General features: G+C 40.0%; 1 protein-coding gene across 2 annotated transcripts in view; it reads left to right on the top strand.

The window, feature by feature from the left end:
- Positions 1 to 20,204, top strand: part of wu:fa56d06 (uncharacterized protein LOC795664 homolog) — a 59,280-nt gene extending 39,076 nt beyond the window's left edge. The window contains exons 1-14 of one of the 2 annotated variants that reach the window (XM_067442872.1): positions 8,264 to 8,337; positions 8,456 to 8,493; positions 10,071 to 10,307; positions 10,381 to 10,503; positions 10,584 to 10,706; positions 12,798 to 13,028; positions 13,784 to 13,984; positions 14,058 to 14,180; positions 14,255 to 14,377; positions 17,970 to 18,110; positions 18,258 to 18,422; positions 18,496 to 18,618; positions 18,693 to 18,815; positions 20,070 to 20,204. In XM_067442872.1, the coding sequence (XP_067298973.1) occupies positions 8,457 to 8,493; positions 10,071 to 10,307; positions 10,381 to 10,503; positions 10,584 to 10,706; positions 12,798 to 13,028; positions 13,784 to 13,984; positions 14,058 to 14,180; positions 14,255 to 14,377; positions 17,970 to 18,110; positions 18,258 to 18,422; positions 18,496 to 18,618; positions 18,693 to 18,815; positions 20,070 to 20,161 (1,842 nt within the window). In that variant the 5' untranslated portion in view covers positions 8,264 to 8,337; position 8,456 and the 3' untranslated portion in view covers positions 20,162 to 20,204. Of the gene's footprint in view, positions 1 to 8,263; positions 8,338 to 8,455; positions 8,494 to 10,070; positions 10,308 to 10,380; positions 10,504 to 10,583; positions 10,707 to 12,797; positions 13,029 to 13,783; positions 13,985 to 14,057; positions 14,181 to 14,254; positions 14,378 to 17,969; positions 18,111 to 18,257; positions 18,423 to 18,495; positions 18,619 to 18,692; positions 18,816 to 20,069 lie in introns of those variants that run through there. The other variant, XM_067442871.1, reaches the window with a different exon arrangement.
- The last annotated feature ends 448 nt before the right edge of the window (positions 20,205 to 20,652 follow it).

Raw genomic sequence — 20,652 nt, 5'->3', positions numbered from 1 at the left:
ACCGGAATCGCTAGGTGGAACCAGAATCTGAACTGGAATTGTTAGGTGGAGCCGGAATCGGAACCAGAATCGCTAGGTGGAGCCGGAATTTGAATTTTTTTTCCCAACCCTAAGAAGCACTGTAGCAGATCTATTCAACTTAGACCAAACATATCAACATTGTCATATTCATTACCATCCCAAACACTCTAAGAGTTCTCATGACAGAAATATGGTTAGTTTAACCCTCCTTAGAGAGACCATCCACTCCTTGTGCATGTGTCGGTGCCATAGTAACAGAGCCATGAAATATAACTTTACAGGAACAAATCCAGCACGATGTGTCCGCAGAACTCATCAGTGAGCCGTCGACAGATAGCATCTGCCAATATCTGCCGGCGTCAGGGAAGCGAGAGACAGACCCGGGTCAAGGTCAAAGAACTGTCTGGAAAATATAATAAAAGACACAATAATTACTGTAATTATGTACTGCTTTTAATGCATGATGTGCCGCTAAAGTGCCATAAAATAATGTTTAGAGATTGAGTCACATCAATTGGAGCATAAACTGATCTGTGGCGATCTTTAGTTGAGTTTGAAAGAGGGAGTGATATTTTCAGCGGAAAAGGAAAGTCGTTTCAGAAACTAGATTTTGAAGAGATTATGAAGAGTTGTTCACAATACCATCAAAAACTTGTTGACTTTAAATTAATTTTAGTTTATCAAGCAAACCATTTAATGGAGTATTATTTAATTATATAAACTATAATAAGCCTACTGATATGCCAACATTGTCGCTCTATGATAAATTAAATAAGCTGATAACATCACTGTTTTCTCCAGAACGACTGTACAGCCGAATCACATTTTGTTGTAATATTGTCTTGTTTAACACTGTGAAGCTGCTTTGAAACAATCATCATTGTAAACACGCTATATAAATAAAGTTGACTTGATGCAGTACTTACAACCTCTGCTTGCTTTTTTGCATATTTGACTATATTTGCTTCACAATTTGATTCTTCTTCCAGCTCTTTCAGATGCACATATCTTTTATAGCGAGGTCTGAAGCGGCTGTGAATATACCCAAAGTAACAGAAGTGCATTTCCCAACAACACGCAGACACTTTCTCTATATCCCAGAGGCGGGAAACATCCCTGCTTACACTGATGCCAACGAGCCGATCCTGAATTCGTCCATCCGTGTTTTGAGGACCTGCTGTCTCACAGCGGGCCGCTTTCAAAGACCTACGACCTTTATCATCACGTCTCAGGATACAATCTGAACCGAGGCCTTGCAGGTTCAATTTCAAGAGAGACTGATCTAACTGAGCCGGCCGACTGAATTCCCGTTAGAACCGCAAACCTCGCCTCTCTTTTTCCCTAAAGCCGTCGCCTCACAGACTGATATGACCCAACCGCCACTGCATAGAGATAATAGAAATGACTGGAGGAATTGTAGGCCAGTATTTGTGTGTGTGTGTGTCTTTTGAGCGAGTGTGTGCGCGTGAATGTTGGGAAGGTCAAAAGTCTGTTATCTCATTCCAAGATTGAAAATAGATTTACCCTTCACATGCCTAGTACTTTCTTTTATATTGGTACCATTATTTTTTCTCATAGAAAGCAATACTATTAAATAAACGAGTCATGTGTGTCTCCTCTAAAGCGTTGTTTTCATGGGAAAAAATCTTACTATTTTACAAGGTGATGTTATGAATTTATACAATGTGATTTCATTGGAAATGTGCGATATTTAGAAAAAAAAAACATTAGCATTAAGGTCTACCCCTAACCTAACGGGGTGTAAGCAGATCGTAAGGAAATGTATGAATTAGATTGTACGAATTAAGGGTCCACAGATAACAATATAACCAGGGGCGTCGGACTGGGGGTAAAACCAGAAACTAATTACCAGGGACCCAAGGGGAAATATTTTATTTTACTTGGATATTTTCATTTCTTAATTAAATTTCATAATGAATGTCGGATGAAATGTAAAGTTTGTGTATTGGGTGAATAGCTTGGTTGGTTGACTAATTTAAAAGTAAGTTCTCCCGGCCCCACCCCTTGCTAATGCGCCAAATGGTTTAGTCCATCTGCACGCATTTTGTTTATGCTAGTTAGTTGAGCATCTGGTGGAGAGCAAACTTCTGCTGTCGAAATGTCTTTCTCAAAGAAAGCCAAATCAGGCCACCAAGAAAGACAGGAGAAGAAAAGAAAAGAAAATGAGGGGAAACTATTTGCTAACTGGCTTCTTTTTTAAGAAAGGTGATCAAAAACTAGAACACGGAATCTATGCAGCTTTAACAAATATGCTCTCAAAACATCCGCACATAAACATTATTTATGACGTAAATCACTAATAGGCCTAACTCTTTTTTTTCAAAAACAGTTTTAGATGTTACTCAATTAATAATAATTTTTGATTATTTATAGAACAAGTTATGTTTTGTTTTATCAAACGGGACGTTTTGAACGTTCATAGATTCAGAAATAATGTTCTCATAACAATTGTCAACTGGGTTATTACACATTTTTCATGAGAAACTTTTAAGATCATACTGAGTGACAAACTGATTGTAAAAACCTTTTAAAATGGCTGAAATGCATTCAATAGAATCAGTCCTGCTGAAATAACATCCTGTGGTGCTTAGGAGTTACACCAGCAAGGCCAAGATGGTTGGTCTGGGCTGTTTTAATGGTTTTAGAGGGGTTTTGGACACTTATCAGCTTTGCCGGTTGAGTATTTCAGCAGGGAGCTCGAAAATTTCCATTGAGCATCATTCAGATCTCAAACATAAATGTTGCAAACTTGCAAAGCTTTACTACATAAAATAAACCAAAATCTAATCTGGCAGGCATCATATAAGAATTCTAAATCTCATCATATGTAGAATAAATATGGTCATCTTCAGCCATCATCAGCAATCCAACTATTATTTGGCCCGTAATGTGAAAGCTTAGCTTATGATAAGACTTCCCTCTGCTGGTGGAAAAGTGCAATAGCGCAAAAGCCCATTGAGATGCGCTGCTAGAATCTGTCATGAAATGATGGATGCTCTGAGGTTGAATCAGCTGTATTACAAATCTCTCTATACACACACACACACACACACACACACAGAAGAGTCGTCTTATTCTCGCAGTGTGACAGTAAGGTAAGCAGTGGTTAAGGCGGTTTGTGTGTGGGCCCGTCTTCACCTCAAACAGAGAAAAGACACTCTCCAGTTCATTCAAGTAAAGAACGTTAAGTGTTTTCTAAATTTATTTCATTCATTCACTGCAAACAGCTGTTGAAAGTGAATAACTTATCTCTTCATCACGGCTCCTGTTAGTGGGTGGGATATATTAGGCAGCAAGTGAACATTTTGTCCTCAAAGTTGATGTGTTAGAAGCAGGAAAAATGGGCAAGCGTAAGGATTTGAGCGAGTTTGACAAGGGCCAGATTGTGACGGCTAGACGACTGGGTCAGAGCATCTCCAAAACTGCAGCTCTTGTGGGCTGTTCCCGGTCTGCAGTGGTCAGTATCTATCAAAAGTGCTCCAAGGAAGGACCAGTGGAGAACCGGCCACAGGGTCATGGGCGGCCAAGGCTCATTGATGCACGTGGGGAGCGAAGGCTGGCCCGTGTGGTCCGATCAAACAGACGAGCTACTGGAGCTCAAACTGCTCCAGAAGTTAATGCTGGTTCTGATAGAAAGCTGTCAGAATACACAGAGCAGCTCAGTTTGTTGCGTATGGGGCGGCATAGCCGCTGACCAGTCAGGGTGCCCATGCTGACCCCTGACCCCGCCGAAAGCACCAACAGTGGCACGTGAGCATCAGAACTGGACCGCGGAGCAATGGAAGAAGGTGGCCTGGTCTGAGGAATCACGTTTTCTTTTACATCACGTGGATGGCCGGGTGTGTGTGTGTGGCTTACCTGAGGAACACATGGCCCCAGGATGCACTATGGGAAGAAGGCGAGCCGGCAGAGGCAGTGTGATGCTTTGGCCAATGTTCTGCTGGGAAACCTTGGGTCCTCCATCCATGTGGATGTTACTTTGACACGCTCCACCTACCTAAGCATTGCTGAGACCATGTTCAGCCTTTGATGGAAACGGTATTCTGGTGGCTGTGGCTCTTCCAGCAGGATAATGCTCCTGACACAAAGCACAAATGCTTCAGGAATGGTTTGAGGAGCACAACAACCAGTTTGAGGCGTCGACTCGGCCTCCAGATTCCCCAGATCTCAATCCAATCGAGCATCTGTGGGATGAGCTGAACAAACAAGTCTGATCCATGGAGGCCCCACCTCGCAGCTTACAGGACATAAAGAGTCTGCTGCTAACATCTTGGTGCCAGATCCCACAGCACACCTTCAGGGGTCTAGTGGAGTCTAAAAACCCATATTTATCAGCTGATTGTGTGTGTGTGTGTGTGTGTGTCTCTATGTGCGGTGATAGCAAACACACACGCTCTTTCTCTCTCAGTGCATCACAACTCATGTCAAAGTCTGTTGTTCAGATTATTCAGACACGTCTGTCTCTCTGTGTCTTTCTGTTCTTGTGGGTGGAAGCGTTTATATGACACTTCAGTGCATCACTACACTCAAAAACAAATGCTCACAAAAGGACGTACAATGTAATACATCACTGAGAACTTACACTTTCATCCTCCATCAACATCTGTCACGTACGTCAAACATTTCAAGCTGGTTTATGCCTCTTTCATCTAATATTTGTTGGGTTCTGTATAGACATGGAAAAACATCCACAGACTAATTTGTTTAACGCAAGTTAACAATACTAATCTCTGTTCATCTCTTAGCATATATTCTGTATCTACAAACTAAAATATCTGAGACTTGATAGTGGGTTTTTCATTTGAGCCAAAATCACACATCAACGGCCTAAAAAAAGCCTAAAACATGGCAGAATATTGCTTAATATCTCTTCATCTCTGCAGGGGAGTGAATCTATTAGAAAGCAAAGTTGACTTACTCTTTTCTGAAAACTCAGACTTCCTCCAGATAGAAGAAACCGTGAAGACATTTTCGACTACTGGAAATGTGGAAGCTTGTTTCCACCACAGAATAAAAAAGGTAATTGTAATTTTTAATCTCACAATTCTGACTTTTTTCCTCACAATTGTGAGATATAAAGTCAGAATTGAGTGATTAAAGTCAGAATTGAGTGATTAAAGTCAGAATTGTGAGATATAATGCCAGAATTAAGAGACATAAAGTCAAAATTGTGAGATATAAAGTCAGAATTGGGTGATATAATAATAACGCCATCATTTGCAATTAAATTCTTTAAAAATCAGACAATGTGATTAGATGTTAGCAGCAGATCCTTCAATGCACTTTTCTAGCGAATCTTTTCAAGATTTATAACGAATCTCAACGTGCAACAAAGGAAAAAAAAATATATATATATATATATATATATCCCTCTATGGTACAGTGTTGCCTCCAGGCAACATAGTCTATTTTAGATTATTCTTAATCAAATGAAACACCAATGTATTGTTCAAACCTATCCCTGGGAAGAAGAACTCAAATACTAACCAATGAAAGTGTAAAAAAAATGGGTCACATGACCCACAGGGGTCCATTTTGTGTCCTGTTTCAGTCATGTGCACAGGTCACATGACTCCATATTTTCTCCAATGAAAATGGCATTTTTCACTAATTTCCTGTCCAGATAATCACCCACAAAAATATGAGTCACCTTCACTGGTTAGTAAAGAAGTATTTTCAAGAACTTCACATTATATATCATCAAATGTTTTAAAGTAAATAACAAAAAACTGTGTGTTGCCTCAAGGCAACATTGTACCATAATGGAATCGTGTAAGGCCATAGCAGACACACTAGGTTGGATACAAATACAGCATATTTGTAAGGAAAAGAGTTAGAATTATCTAAATATATCTGCATTTTTGCACAATATTGTAATGCATGTATAAAAATAGTAATACACATACTATAACTGCATTTATTATGATCTGCACATTTTCTATAGCACTCAAAAAAGGTATAAAACACAACTGATGAGGATGAGGTGTCGTGATGAGGAAGATCAGGCCATAGTGACAATCCGGCAGGGAGAGAGTGAGGGTGAGATCGAAGATGGAAATGAGGATGAATATGGTTATGATATGATATAATAACTTGATGTAATAACTTGATGTGATGGCTTGATGTAATGGTTTGGTAATACATGTTCCACGATGGTACAATGTTGCCTGAGAGCAACACCTGAATTTGAAATGTTGCTTTTTATTAAATATGAAATTTGTAATACATTATAAACTGGATAAATGTGTTTGTTCAGGTCTCTGGTTAAAGAAATTGATTTTTTCAATAAATTTATTCATTTTTTTCTACATGAAAACGTAAAAAGTTTAAATTTGTCCGTTGTGGTACAATGTTGCCTTGAGGCAACAAACTTTAAAAAAAAAAAAAAAAAAAAAATTATGAATTTTTTTATTGCTATTGTTAAAGTGTCCTATTTTAAGCAGGAAAAACACCACAAATAAATTTTTTCTCATTTAAATCATATTGCGTACCATAGAGGGATATATATATATATATATATATATATATATATATATATATATATATATATATATATATATATATATATATGCACAGGTCCTTCTCATAAAAAATTGCATATCGTGATAAAGTTCATTATTTTCCATAATGTAATGATAAAAATTAAACTTTCATATATTTTAGATTCATTTCACACCAACTGAAATATTTCAGGTCTTTTATTGTTTTAATACTGATGATTTTGGCATACAGCTCATGAAAACCCAAAATTCCTGTCTCAAAAGATTAGCATATCATGAAAAGATTCTCTAAACGAGCGATTAACCTAATCATCTGAATAAACTAATGAACTCTAAACACCTGCAAAAGATTCCTGAGGCTTTTAAAAACTCCCAGCCTGGTTCATTACTCAAAACCGCAATCATGGGTCAGACTGCCGACCTGACTGCTGTCCAGAAGGCCATCATTGACACCCTCAAGCGAGAGGGGAAGACACAGAAAGACATTTCTGAACGAATAGGCTGTTCCCAGAGTGCTGTATCAACGCACCTCAGTGGGAAGTCTGTGGGAAGGAAAAAGTGTGGCAAAAAACGCTGCACAACGAGAAGAGGTGAGCGGACCCTGAGGAAGATTGTGGAGAAGGACCGATTCCAGACCTTGGGGGACCTGCGGAAGCAGTGGACTGAGTCTGGAGTAGAAACATCCAGAGCCACCGTACACAGGCGTGTGCAGGAAATGGGCTACAGGTGCCGCATTCCCCAGGTCAAGACACTTTGGGCTACAGAGAAGCAGCACCTGACTGTTGCTCAGTGGTCCAAAGTACTTATTTCGGATGAAAGCAAATTTTGCATGTCATTCGGAAATCAAGGTGCCATTATATTATTATATAATAATCCATAAAAATCCACATAAGATTACTTTAACATCTTAGTTATTTCTCCTAATTTGAGTCTTGATGAATCCTCCTGATTCTCAGATGTTTCTCCTGAGAAAAAGACAAATAATTCCACATGTAAAACTTAACACCTGTGCTCAGATTTTACATTTATGCATTTGGCAGACGCTTTCATCCAAAGCGACTTACATTGCAATCAAGGTACACATTTTAGATTTTTGTCAATTCATGCTTTCCCTGGGAATCGAACCCATGACCTTGGCGTTGCTAGCACCATACTCTACTCATTGAGCTATAGGAAAGATTTTGCCAATATACCAAATTCAAAGATCTCGATATGATCTCAAACATTTCTCATCAAATGATCTGAGCTGCTCTAGGGTAATAAATGATCTTTCAAAGTTGTAACTAAAATAAAGATTATTGGGTAAGAATTTATAATAAGTATACAGTGACAAAGCACATAATTTGCTAACTATTAGTGTACACCTAATTGGGTCATTTTGTATTGTTCTGTAAGAGAAACATCTGAGACAAATAAACAACTGATAACTCAATTTAGTTTTCCAAGAGCTGTGCATTTTCCCCCTGATATCAGTGAACATCTCAAGCAGTAAAGCGATCCAGGTCATGAATGAACCGACACTAATATCAGCTGAACTGGGTCGTGTCAGAATGTCTGGGATCAAAGAGCGGATGTTTTATCGCTGTCTAAGAGACAAAGGCAGATGAAAAGATAAAAAGAGGGAGCATTACAGGTTCATGTCAACCTCTGAACCAGGTTATTATCTGAGTCTCTGGGTTATTAAAGGCGACCCCAGACAGCATACGCTCCTTGTTGTGTGAGGAGAGTCAAACAGACAGCATACAGCGCTGAAGAATATATTTCATCTGTTTTCTCAAAGCTGAAACGATCACAGGTAGCATTTGACGTGCTGTTACCGTGTTATCATTTATAATATAGCGAAAGCAAATTGTTTGTAAGAAATGATGGCGTTTGGCAAACCAAACTAGTAATTCAATTGTTTTTTCTTACAGGATGTTCAGGTTCTTGCTGCTCCTGTTGGCTGTGGCTGGTGAGATTTGTCTGCATCTTATTTATTGGCATTATAATTAAATTTGTTTTATTTCTAAAAGCGATTCTGCTACAAATATTAAAATTGATGTGGGGATGTTAAAAGGAAAAACAGTGTCTATAGGAAATCTCACATTATGAAATATATAATAATATCCAAAATACTAATAGTTTGTGTTATTGTAAAATAAATTAATATGGATCGCTTTCAAACACTTGAGGTTTCAGAATATTTCTGTCATTTTGTTTAATTTCTCTTTGGCTTCTTCAGATGTATCATAATTTTGTTGTAGTAAAAGTATAGAGTTGCAAAGGGGCTGAACATTTTCAGTCAAATTTTGAGAAGTTTTCCAAAAGCTCTCAAAAATCCTTGAATTTTTCTTTGAAAGTTATAGGGTGGAAAAAATTCTGGAAAGATTCTGTTGTAAAAGTAGGCTAATTGTAGTCTTTAGGTCAAGGTTCAGATAAAACCATTCATCTGAACTTTAACCTTTTGTTAAGGTTTAACCACATGGCACATTGGCACATTTTATCTGCTTGATTAAAATATGACCTATTCAACAACTGAGATAGAGACAAGTCATAAATCAGTTTTTATTGCTTTTGAAGATTAAGTGATGTGGCTTCTTTCTTCAATAGTTTTCATAACTTAATTGAGATTATATAAAGGTCATGTGGCATTGTTATTAAATGAATCCTGTTCAATATCCCTTTCAAATAAAAAACAGGGCTAACCTGCATTTAGAGTACACTGTAAAAAAATATTTAGAAAAAAAGTTACCTGGTTGCCTTAATTTTGAGTTCATAGGAAAAAAAATCTAGATTCGACAACCTTTAAAATATTATTAAAAGATTTTGTAAGCATATTGGGTAATTGTGTGTTTTATTTGTGATGACGCAGCCAAATAGTGCTATTTTCATGATTTATCAATTTTTGTATGTGGTTCAGATACAATAATATTTTGAGTTTCTATTTATTAAACAAATTTACTTCATTGTATCAACTCAAATTTTTAATTTCAATAAACTCATATTTTTAAGGCAAGCAGGTTACTTACTTTTTTAAGTTAAACCAACAAAAAACAACACATTTTTTTACAGTGTACCTAAACTGCTGTGCATGCTTCATGTGAACAAATCAAGGGCCAGATTTACTAACAGCTTCCTTCAGTGCAAACCCTCTTCTTGGGTTTAAAACAGGATTTACTAAAGACACGCAGTGAAGAGTTAGTGCTGAAAAGGCGTGGACAGGGTTATTTTTGTGCATTTGAAGTTTCCCTTTCATACGCAGTATTTATGGGAGGAGAGCATTTAAATTAAGCATGCAAGGTGATTTAATAAGGTTTATGCTGGTCAGTTTACTGGAATTTCCACCATTATTTACCAGCCAAAAAAGCATGTCCTGCACCAGACATCAGCTAATTTGCACTGCTCTTGATAGATTGCTCGTTATGCAAATGATCGTCGTCAGTCCCAATGGCGTTTTTTTGGAAATTGCACTTTCACGCCAATTTGCCCTGTTTAGTAAATCTGGCCCCAAGTGTTTTATAAGGTTTGGTGTTAATGATGTGTGTGCAGGTCTCCATGCAAGACCACTTCATCGATTCCCAAATGGTAGACTGAAACAAATTGGGCCACAAATGGTCCAAGACAAACACAGGGACATGAACACTGATGTGAAACCCAAGAAGCAAATACCAGTTCCTGTTGAGTTCTGCAGGCAGGGAACAGAACCTTCCAGACGATTCCTGATGGATCTCAACACTGGGATGCTCAAGGAGGAAGTCGGAGAAATAAACAGAAGAGTTTCAGGCTGTAAGTTCGTGAAAAAAGTGGGTTTCAACTACAACAACTACAGTAGATTTTGACCATATTATTTTCTCCACAGTCTACAATCCTCCAGCTAATGAGAAGAGGCAGGGGACAGAACCCTCCAGACGCTTCCTGATGGATATGGACACCGGCATGCTCAAACACGAAGTTAGCGAAATGAACAGAAGAGTTTCTGGCTGTATGTTTGCTATTTTAACATTTCAATGCAACGTAGCAGATTTTGGCCATATTTAACAATAGTCTTTGTTTTCTCCACAGTCTACAATCCTCCAGCTTATGAGATGAGGAAGGGAACCCAGAATTCACACGCCACTCTGGTGGATCCCAGAACGGGACAGATGATGCCGTCACTAACAGAACTGCAGAGGAGCACAGCGCCATGTGAGTGCTTCAAAACAGCTCACACACTTCATATCAGTCATGGTTTCAGACTTAGACATTATTCCAAATATCTACACTACTTTCCTCAACTAAATTAATTCCGTCATAATTTCTTTTACACTAAAAAATGCTTGGTTAAAAACCAGGGGTGGACAAAGTACACAACTTCATTGCTTGAGTAAAGGTAACAGTACTACCGGTCAAATATTACTCCGTTTCAAGTGAAAGTTGTCAAAAACGATTTTTACTTAAGCAAAAGTACAGAAGTATTTGTTTTTAAAAGTACTTAAATATCAAAAGTAGATTTTTTATGTCGCCGCATTATTTTATTATAGTTGTATAAATGCACATTATGCCATCATGGTTTAAGCCAGTCAGTGACGCTCCATCTGACACACTAGCAGACGACTAACTTAAACTCATTTAAATACTTGTAGAAAAGTTACAAAGCTGCTGTCACTTTAAGGCCGAATGCACGGATCCAATACACTGATACACATCTGATATTCTCACACTGTTCACCTTCACTGAATCAACAGAATCAACTTTGTTCAGGTGAATACTCCACTAAATGAGCATTTGGACATCCGTCTTCCTCCATTTTGCTCTAAACTATAAATCAGTGTTTAATAAATGCTGTGAAATCATTGAACTTCACGAGACTCTACAAGAGTGATTCCTGAAAGGCTTTCTGCAAAAAACCAAACACCTTTTAAAGAAGAAAAAAATCATCCACTGACTTTCAAAGCTGCGACAGAAACGACTTTCCACTTCGAGGACCTTGATAGAAATGTAGTGGAGTAAAGAGGACGATATTTGTCTTTCAGATGGAGTGAAGTTAAAGTCAGAAGTTTACAGAAAATATAATTCTCCAGTAAAGCACAGATACTCAAAAAGTGTCCTTAAGTACAGGACTCGAGTAAATGTACTTAGTTACTGTCCACCTCTGTTAAAAACAAGCATTTCACAGCTCACACACATGATAAAATCCAGCATAAAATAATTCCATGTGGGTTCAGGCTAGTTTAGTGCTGTCTCCAGCAAAACTGAGCTGTTTTATCTGGTCCTTGTGCAAACAGCAACCAGCAACCCATGCTGGCCCCAGCATTCAAAAGAGCACGCAGGATCTTGGAAAAATTTCTAAAGAGAAATGCACTGCAAAAAAAATGCTCTTCTTACTTAGCACTTTTGTCTTGCTTCTAGTCTAAATATCTAACAATTCTTAAATCAAGATGCATTTACTATATAAGTAAAACGACATACATTTTTTCTTGTTTTGTTGAAAATAAAATCAAAATGAAGTGAGTTTTTGCTTAAAACAGGCATAATGTAGATGGTAGATAATTTAGCTTGTTATAAACAAAAAGGTTTTTTTTATATTGTTCCCTCAGAAAAAAAAAAAAAAAATATTATGTAATTTTACTTATCTAGTAATGCATCTTGATTTAAGAATTTTTAGATATTTGTACTGGAAACAAAAAAAAAAGATCAAAGATCATAGACATATTTACATAGATCCCCCATTAGTGCCTGTGCAGATCGGTTGAATGAGGAATCTAAGTAAATATATGTCTATGATCGCGCCGGTATTTTGACCTTCTTCGGCAGAAGAAAAGCCGTTGGGAATACTAGATGAGATTCGTCTGATATGAGGTAAAATAACACAAATACTGTTGCGTTTCTCGCAGAAAGCGATCGTTTCGTGCCTTAAGACATCAATGTGTCTCCACGAGCCACAGGGTTTAATATGGATTCGTATGTCTGTGTGTTTTTTACTCTCATAGAAATACACCCCATTGACATGCATTATACAAGCAACGGTTGAGTTAAAAATCTTCATTTGTGTTCTCCTGAAGAAACAAACACACCTACATCTCAGACGCCCAGCAGATAAACATCACAGGCTCATTTTTGGATGAACTATCCCTTTAATAAAAAGTCTCAAATTGCTCTTGTTTAATCTCATATGGGAAACTCTTCGACTGTCTAAGATATAAAAAAGAGATCTCATTGTGAAGTTTTTTTTTATTTTTTTAAATGTGATGTTTTCAATGCACACTGATGACTTTTCTGTGGAATTTTGTTCAACAGTGGATGAGTTCAGACAAGGCACTGAACATCATCTGCACATCCTGCAGGAGCTCAGAAAGCATCAGATGATGAAACCACTGCACGGCGCTCAGAGCGAGAGGCACGAGCAGAGAGCGATCCCTGTTGAAGTGTACAGGCAAGGCACTGAATCTTCCAGAGACGTCCTAATGGACCTGAACACCGGGCTACTCAAAGAGCACAGGAATGAGATGGACAAGAGAGTGGCAGGCTGTAAGTCTCACTTTCTTATCAACCCTTCTGAAAAGACATGCATTTTGCTGGTGCACACCATTGCTATAATGGTCAACCAATCAACCTATTTTATATGTTGATTGGACTATCAAATGTAGAAAAGGTTGACACTACTTAAAGTTTGGTAGTACGGGTGCTGAGCATGCACTGCAAAAAAATGCTCTTCTTATTGTTTCCAGTTATTGTTGTTCCTTATTTAATTTACTAGATAAGTAAAATGGCATAAGATATTTTGCTTGTTTTCTGGGGGGGGGGGGGATCAAAATGAAGTAAGTTTTTCCTTAAAACAAGCAAAATGATCTGCCAATGGGGTGAGAAAAATATTCTTATTTCTGTTTGGGACGGAAACAAAAAAACAAGATTTCAATCAGAAACAAGATTATTTTACTCACCCCATTGGCAGATAATTTTGCTTGTTTTAAGCAAAAACTCACTTCATTTTGATTTTATTTTTGAGAAAACAAGAAACTATTGATTTATGAATTTTTAGATATTAAGACTAGAAGGAAGACAAAATTACTGAGTAAGAAGAGCATTTTTTGCAGTGTAATCAGCTTGGTCACTGATGATGATTTTTGGTCAAAGCATGGCATAAAACTTTGTCAGTGACAAACCAGTACTAACTGACATTAACCACACAAAACCAAAATCTAAGCTGGCCTTTTTAAAAGGAAACCAAGCTTTCACAAAATTCCTTCACCAGTCTGGACTCATGTTTTTTTCCCCTTCATTAGCAGCTAAATGGGAAGTGGTTTCTGGCCCTGAGCATGAGGACATAAAGAGCCAAGACTCTTCTGGACATAAGGAAAACCACGAAGCGGTTCCGGTTGAGCTCCGCAGGCAGGGGACAGAACCTTCCAGACGAATCCTGATAGACATCGACACTGGGATGCCCAAAGTGGAAGTCAGCGAAATGAACAGAAGAGTTTCAGGCTGTAAGTTTGTGAAAAAAGTAGGTTTCAACTACAACAACTACAGTAGATTTTGACCATATTATTTTCTCCACAGTCTACAATCCTCCAGCTAATGAGAAGAGGCAGGGGACAGAACCCTCCAGACGCTTCCTGATGGATATGGACACCGGCATGCTCAAACACGAAGTTAGCGAAATGAACAGAAGAGTTTCTGGCTGTATGTTTGCTATTTTAACATTTTAATGCAACGTAGCAGATTTTGGCCATATTTAACAATTGTTTTCTCCACAGTCTACAATCCTCCAGCTTATGAGATGAGGAAGGGAACCCAGAATTCACACGCCACTCTGGTGGATCCCAGAACGGGACAGATGATGCCGTCACTAACAGAACTGCAGAGGAGCACAGCGCCATGTGAGTGCTTCAAAACAGCTCACACACTTCATATCAGTCATGGTTTCAGACTTAGACATTATATAAATGTTTTGAGCGTCCTCAATTTTTTTTATTTTGTCATAATTTCTTACACTCTAAAGAAATGCTGGACTAAAAACAACCATATTTGTGTTATTGGGCAACCAGGCGCTGGGTGAATATTGCAAATAACACATACTGGGTTTGGTTATTTTTACCCAGCTTGTTGGATTTTATACATTAACCGGCCCCACTTTATATTAGGTGGCCTTAAGTACTATGTACTTACTGTGTTCAAATTGTAGTCCCAAACACCTTTGCTGATATAGGAGAAATACAGGTAAAGTTGGTGGTGTGGGTCAGTTTAAGGGTAGAGTTAGGGTCAGGTGTGGTGGTGTGGGTCAGTTTAAGGGTAGAGTTAGGGTCAGGTGTGGTGGTGTGGGTCAGTTTAAGGGTAGAGTTAGGGTCAGGTGTGGTGGTGTGGGTGAGTTTAAGGGTAGAGTTAGGGTCAGGTGTGGTGGTGTGGGTCAGTTTAAGGGTAGAGTTAGGGTCAGGTGTGGTGGTGTGGGTCAGTTTAAGGGTAGAGTTAGGGTTAGGTGTGGTGGTGTGAGTCAGTTTAAGGGTAGAGTTAGGGTCAGGTGTGGTGGTGTGGGTCAGTTTAAGGGTAGAGTTAGGGACAGGTGTGGTGGTGTGGGTCAGTTTAAGGGTAGAGTTAGGGTCAGGTGTGGTGGTGTGGGTCAGTTTAAGGGTAGAGTTAGGGTCAGGTGTGGTGGTGTGGGTCAGTTTAAGGGTAGAGTTAGGGTCAGGTGTGGTGGTGTGGGTCAGTTTAAGGGTAGAGTTAGGGTCAGGTGTGGTGGTGTGGGTCAGTTTAAGGGTAGAGTTAGGGACAGGTGTGGTGGTGTGGGTCAGTTTAAGGGTAGAGTTAGGGTCAGGTGTGGTGGTGTGGGTCAGTTTAAGGGTAGAGTTAGGGTCAGGTGTGGTGGTGTGGGTCAGTTTAAGGGTAGAGTTAGGGTCAGGTGTGGTGGTGTGGGTCAGTTTAAGGGTAGAGTTAGGGTCAGGTGTGGTGGTGTGGGTCAGTTTAAGGGTAGAGTTAGGGACAGGTGTGGTGGTGTGGGTCAGTTTAAGGGTAGAGTTAGGGTCAGGTGTGGTGGTGTGGGTCAGTTTAAGGGTAGAGTTAGGGTCAGGTGTGGTGGTGTGGGTCAGTTTAAGGGTAGAGTTAGGGTCAGGTGTGGTGGTGTGGGTCAGTTTAGGGGTAGAGTTAGGGTCAGGTGTGGTGGTGTGGGTCAGTTTAAGGGTAGAGTTAGGGACACGTGTGGTGGTGTGGGTCAGTTTAAGGGTAGAGTTAGGGTCAGGTGTGGTGGTGTGGGTCAGTTTAAGGGTAGAGTTAGGGTCAGGTGTGGTGGTGTGGGTCAGTTTAAGGGTAGAGTTAGGGTCAGGTGTGGTGGTGTGGGTCAGTTTAAGGGTAGAGTTAGGGTCAGGTGTGGTGGTGTGGGTCAGTTTAAGGGTAGAGTTAGGGTCAGGTGTGGTGGTGTGGGTCAGTTTAAGGGTAGAGTTAGGGTCAGGTGTGGTGGTGTGGGTCAGTTTAAGGGTAGAGTTAGGGTCAGGTGTGGTGGTGTGAGTCAGTTTAAGGGTAGAGTTAGGGTCAGGTGTGGTGGTGTGGGTCAGTTTAAGGGTAGAGTTAGGGTCAGGTGTGGTGGTGTGGGTCAGTTTAAGGGTAGAGTTAGGGTCAGGTGTGGTGGTGTGGGTCAGTTTAAGGGTAGAGTTAGGGTCAGGTGTGGTGGTGTGGGTCAGTTTAAGGGTAGAGTTAGGGTCAGGTGTGGTGGTGTGGGTCAGTTTAAGGGTAGAGTTAGGGTCAGGTGTGGTGGTGTGGGTCAGTTTAAGGGTAAAGTTAGGGTCAGGTGTGGTGGTGTGGGTCAGTTTAAGGGTAGAGTTAGGGACAGGTGTGGTGGTGTGGGTCAGTTTAAGGGTAGAGTTAGGGTCAGGTGTGGTGGTGTGGGTCAGTTTAAGGGTAGAGTTAGGGTCAGGTGTGGTGGTGTGGGTCAGTTTAAGGGTAGAGTTAGGGTCAGGTGTGGTGGTGTGGGTCAGTTTAGGGGTAGAGTTAGGGTCAGGTGTGGTGGTGTGGGTCAGTTTAAGGGTAGAGTTAGGGACACGTGTGGTGGTGTGGGTCAGTTTAAGGGTAGAGTTAGGGTCAGGTGTGGTGGTGTGGGTCAGTTTAAGGGTAGAGTTAGGGTCAGGTGTGGTGGTGTGGGTCAGTTTAAGGGTAGAGTTAGGGTCAGGTGTGGTGGTGTGGGTCAGTTTAAGGGTAGAGTTAGGGACAGGTGTGGTGGTGTGGGTCAGTTTAAGGGTAGAGTTAGGGTCAGGTGTGGTGGTGTGGGTCAGTTTAAGGGTAGAGTTAGGGACACGTGTGGTGGTGTGGGTCAGTTTAAGGGTAGAGTTAGGGTCAGGTGTGGTGGTGTGGGTCAGTTTAAGGGTAGAGTTAGGGTCAGGTGTGGTGGTGTGGGTCAGTTTAAGGGTAGAGTTAGGGTCAGGTGTGGTGGTGTGGGTCAGTTTAGGGGTAGAGTTAGGGTCAGGTGTGGTGGTGTGGGTCAGTTTAAGGGTAGAGTTAGGGACACGTGTGGTGGTGTGGGTCAGTTTAAGGGTAGAGTTAGGGTCAGGTGTGGTGGTGTGGGTCAGTTTAAGGGTAGAGTTAGGGTCAGGTGTGGTGGTGTGGGTCAGTTTAAGGGTAGAGCTAGGGTCAGGTGTGGTGGTGTGGGTCAGTTTAAGGGTAGAGTTAGAGGTCAGGTGTGGTGGTGTGGGTCAGTTTAAGGGTTGAGTTAGGGACACGTGTGGTGGTGTGGGTCAGTTTAAGGGTAGAGTTAGGGTCAGGTGTGGTGGTGTGGGTCAGTTTAAGGGTAGAGTTAGGGAAAGGTGTGGTGGTGTGGGTCAGTTTAAGGGTAGAGTTAGCGTCAGGTGTGGTGGTGTGGGTCAGTTTAAGGGTAGAGTTAGGGACAGGTGTGGTGGTGTGGGTCAGTTTAAGGGTAGAGTTAGGGTCAGGTGTGGTGGTGTGGGTCAGTTTAAGGGTAGAGTTAGGGACAGGTGTGGTGGTGTGGGTCAGTTTAAGGGTAGAGTTAGGGTCAGGTGTTGTGGTGTGGGTCAGTTTAAGGGTAGAGTTAGGGTCAGGTGTGGTGGTGTGGGTCAGTTTAAGGGTAGAGTTAGGGTCAGGTGTGGTGGTGTGGGTCAGTTTAAGGGTAGAGTTAGGGTCAGGTGTGGTGGTGTGGGTCAGTTTAAGGGTAGAGTTAGGGTCAGGTGTTGTGGTGTGGGTCAGTTTAAGGGTAGAGTTAGGGTCAGGTGTGGTGGTGTGGGTCAGTTTAAGGGTAGAGTTAGAGTTGCTCGGGTATAGTTTGTTTTGAGTGTAGATCCGATGTATGCTGTGTTTGTAAGGCTTGCGTTCCAATCAGACGGTAGCTGCTAAAAAAATTACATACATTTTCCTCTTTGTACTGTAATAATTTAAAAGGAATATAATGTAATAACAATTGATTGAACAATTGATCATAATTGATGATTGAACTATCCCTAAATACTATGTTCTTCTGTGTTTTCCCCTCAATAGTGGATGAGTTTAGACAAGGCACTGAGTACGAGCTGTACATCCTACAAGAGCTCAGACTGAGTGAGATGTACAAACCAGGCACCAAACCTTCCAGAAACCTCCTGATGGACCTGAACACCGGTCTACTGAAAGAACACCAAAGTAAGATGGACAGAAGATCAGGCTGCAAGTCTCAAGTTCAAATATCTGAGAACAAGACAGGCTATTGAATTAAAGATTATTTGTTGATGTTGAAGATATTTTCCAGTACTTTACAAGTCAAGTGTCTTATAGAAAAACCTTCATTAGCTTCATTAGCAGCTAAAGTGGCTTCTGGACATAAGGAAAACCACGAAGCGGTTCCGGTTGAGCTCCGCAGGCAGGGGACAGAACCTTCCAGACGAATCCTGATAGACATCGACACTGGGATGCCCAAAGTGGAAGTCAGCGAAATGAACAGAAGAGTTTCAGGCTGTAAGTTTGTGAAAAAAGTGGGTTTCAACTACAACAACTACAGTAGATTTTGACCATATTATTTTCTCCACAGTCTACAATCCTCCAGCTAATGAGAAGAGGCAGGGGACAGAACCCTCCAGACGCTTCCTGATGGATATGGACACCGGCATGCTCAAACACGAAGTTAGCGAAATGAACAGAAGAGTTTCTGGCTGTATGTTTGCTATTTTAACATTTTAATGCAACGTAGTAGATTTTGGCCATATTTAACAATTGTTTTCTCCACAGTCTACAATCCTCCAGCTTATGAGATGAGGAAGGGAACCCAGAATTCACACGCCACTCTGGTGGATCCCAGAACGGGACAGATGATGCCGTCACTAACAGAACTGCAGAGGAGCACAGCGCCATGTGAGTGCTTCAAAACAGCTCACACACTTCATATCAGTCATGGTTTAAGACTTAGACATTATTCCAAATATCTACACTACTTGCACTTTGGAATATTAAAGAGATGTTTCCGTCTTAATTTTTACTAGAGGTTTTTTCCGCTGTGCAACACCAAAATTATATAATGAACTAGGGCTGTCAAATAAAAATTAGAATTTCGAATATTCGTCAAATTTACAAAATAAATAAAATTACATTCGAATGCAACAACCGTGCATTCGAATTTTTGGTAGAGGCGTACGAGACAGGATGATGCTGATGTAACTTACGCGGTGCGGCTGTGTTGTTAATTTTAAAAAAGGTGTGGGAATAAAAGAGTGAGGACTCGAGAGTCAGAGAGAAAATGGGCAACCTGTTGGACGGCGTACAGTCAGACAGACACAGAGCAGTGCAGAAGGCAATCAGAGATTGGAGCATGAGATAGATGTAAATGAAAGACAAGCTACACTACCTTCTGACGAAAATCTTCTCAGTTGGTGGCAACAATCATGCAGAACGATATATATGTATCCACATGTTGGGCAGCTGGCAAAGACATACACTCTAAAAATGCTGGGTTAAAAACAACCCAAGTTGGGTTGAAAGTGGACAAACCCAGCAATTGGGTTGTTTTAACCCAGTTGTTGGGTTGTTTTAAGCAAACATTTAACCCAACCACTGGGTTAAAACAATACAATTGCACAAAATGACACAAAAAACGCTCAGCTCACGTTTGCTGTTTTTAACGAACAATATGTAGATGTTTAGTGAGTGAAAATGAATCTGAATGTCAGTTTGCTATTTTTTGTTCACCTTACGTTGTGTGTTGAAGCATGTTTTCTCAGGTCACTGATGCACTTGCAGTTTTATGCACTTTTGTTACCTAATTTTCCTAACATGCTCATTAATGAAATTATATTTTATTTAATAACAATTTTTTGAAAAGTTAATGCACTTTAAAAAGTGAATGTCATCATTTCAATAAAAGATGCGATGCTTGATTTGGTTTACGTTTGCTTGTTGCGCTCACTTGCGCCCTCTCATAGGCATAGGAGAGAATACAGTAATTTTTCCCTCTAACATTAAGTACTGCCTTTAGAATTAGAATATAATTAAAATTTTGCTAATATTCAAGAAAGAATTTTGAATATAGTTTTTTAGCCATTTTGACAGCCCTATAGTGAACTTTCCAAAATCGAAGAATGTTTTGTGAACTTTGTTTTTTCCCCTCTACAGTGGATGAGTTCAGACAAGGCACTGAGTACGAGCCACACATCCTACAGGAGCTCAGAGTGCATGAAATAACGAAACCACTGTACAGCGCTTAGAGCGCTAATGAAAATCAGAGAGCTCGCATTTAAAACTGGTGAGCTTTTCCTTATCATCATCAAACATTATATATGCTGGCTAAGTACTATGAATGACATTATTGAGTTACATAACTGATAATTTTGCTTGCCATCATTTGCTACATCTTTGAACTTTGGGTTATTATTGAGTTGTGTAACATCTAAAATAATCATGCAACTAAACAAATGCAGGCAATGCTGTAAAGCAAAGTGATTTTTTTGGTAATTTTTTTCCAGATGAGAGCTTTTGAGTGCATGAAGACCATCTCTGGATCAAGTATCTACATAAGAAGAAACTCTCAGTTTTAAGCTGTTGTCCATGATATGTCTAAAGTACACTTTACTGCTAATTTCAGGTTTCATGCAATAAAAGAACCTACCTGTTCTCATGATCTACAAAATAAACGCATTAAAATATAATTTTTGGCTTGTAAATTTGTACGTTTTAATCATTGGTTACTTGTGGGACA

The sequence above is a fragment of the Pseudorasbora parva genome, chromosome 4 (genome assembly GCF_024679245.1).
Source record: "Pseudorasbora parva isolate DD20220531a chromosome 4, ASM2467924v1, whole genome shotgun sequence".
In the NCBI taxonomy this organism is placed as follows: domain Eukaryota; kingdom Metazoa; phylum Chordata; class Actinopteri; order Cypriniformes; family Gobionidae; genus Pseudorasbora; species Pseudorasbora parva.
The sequence above is the reverse complement of the archived record's forward strand: the minus strand, read 5'-3'. Positions and strand labels throughout refer to the sequence as shown.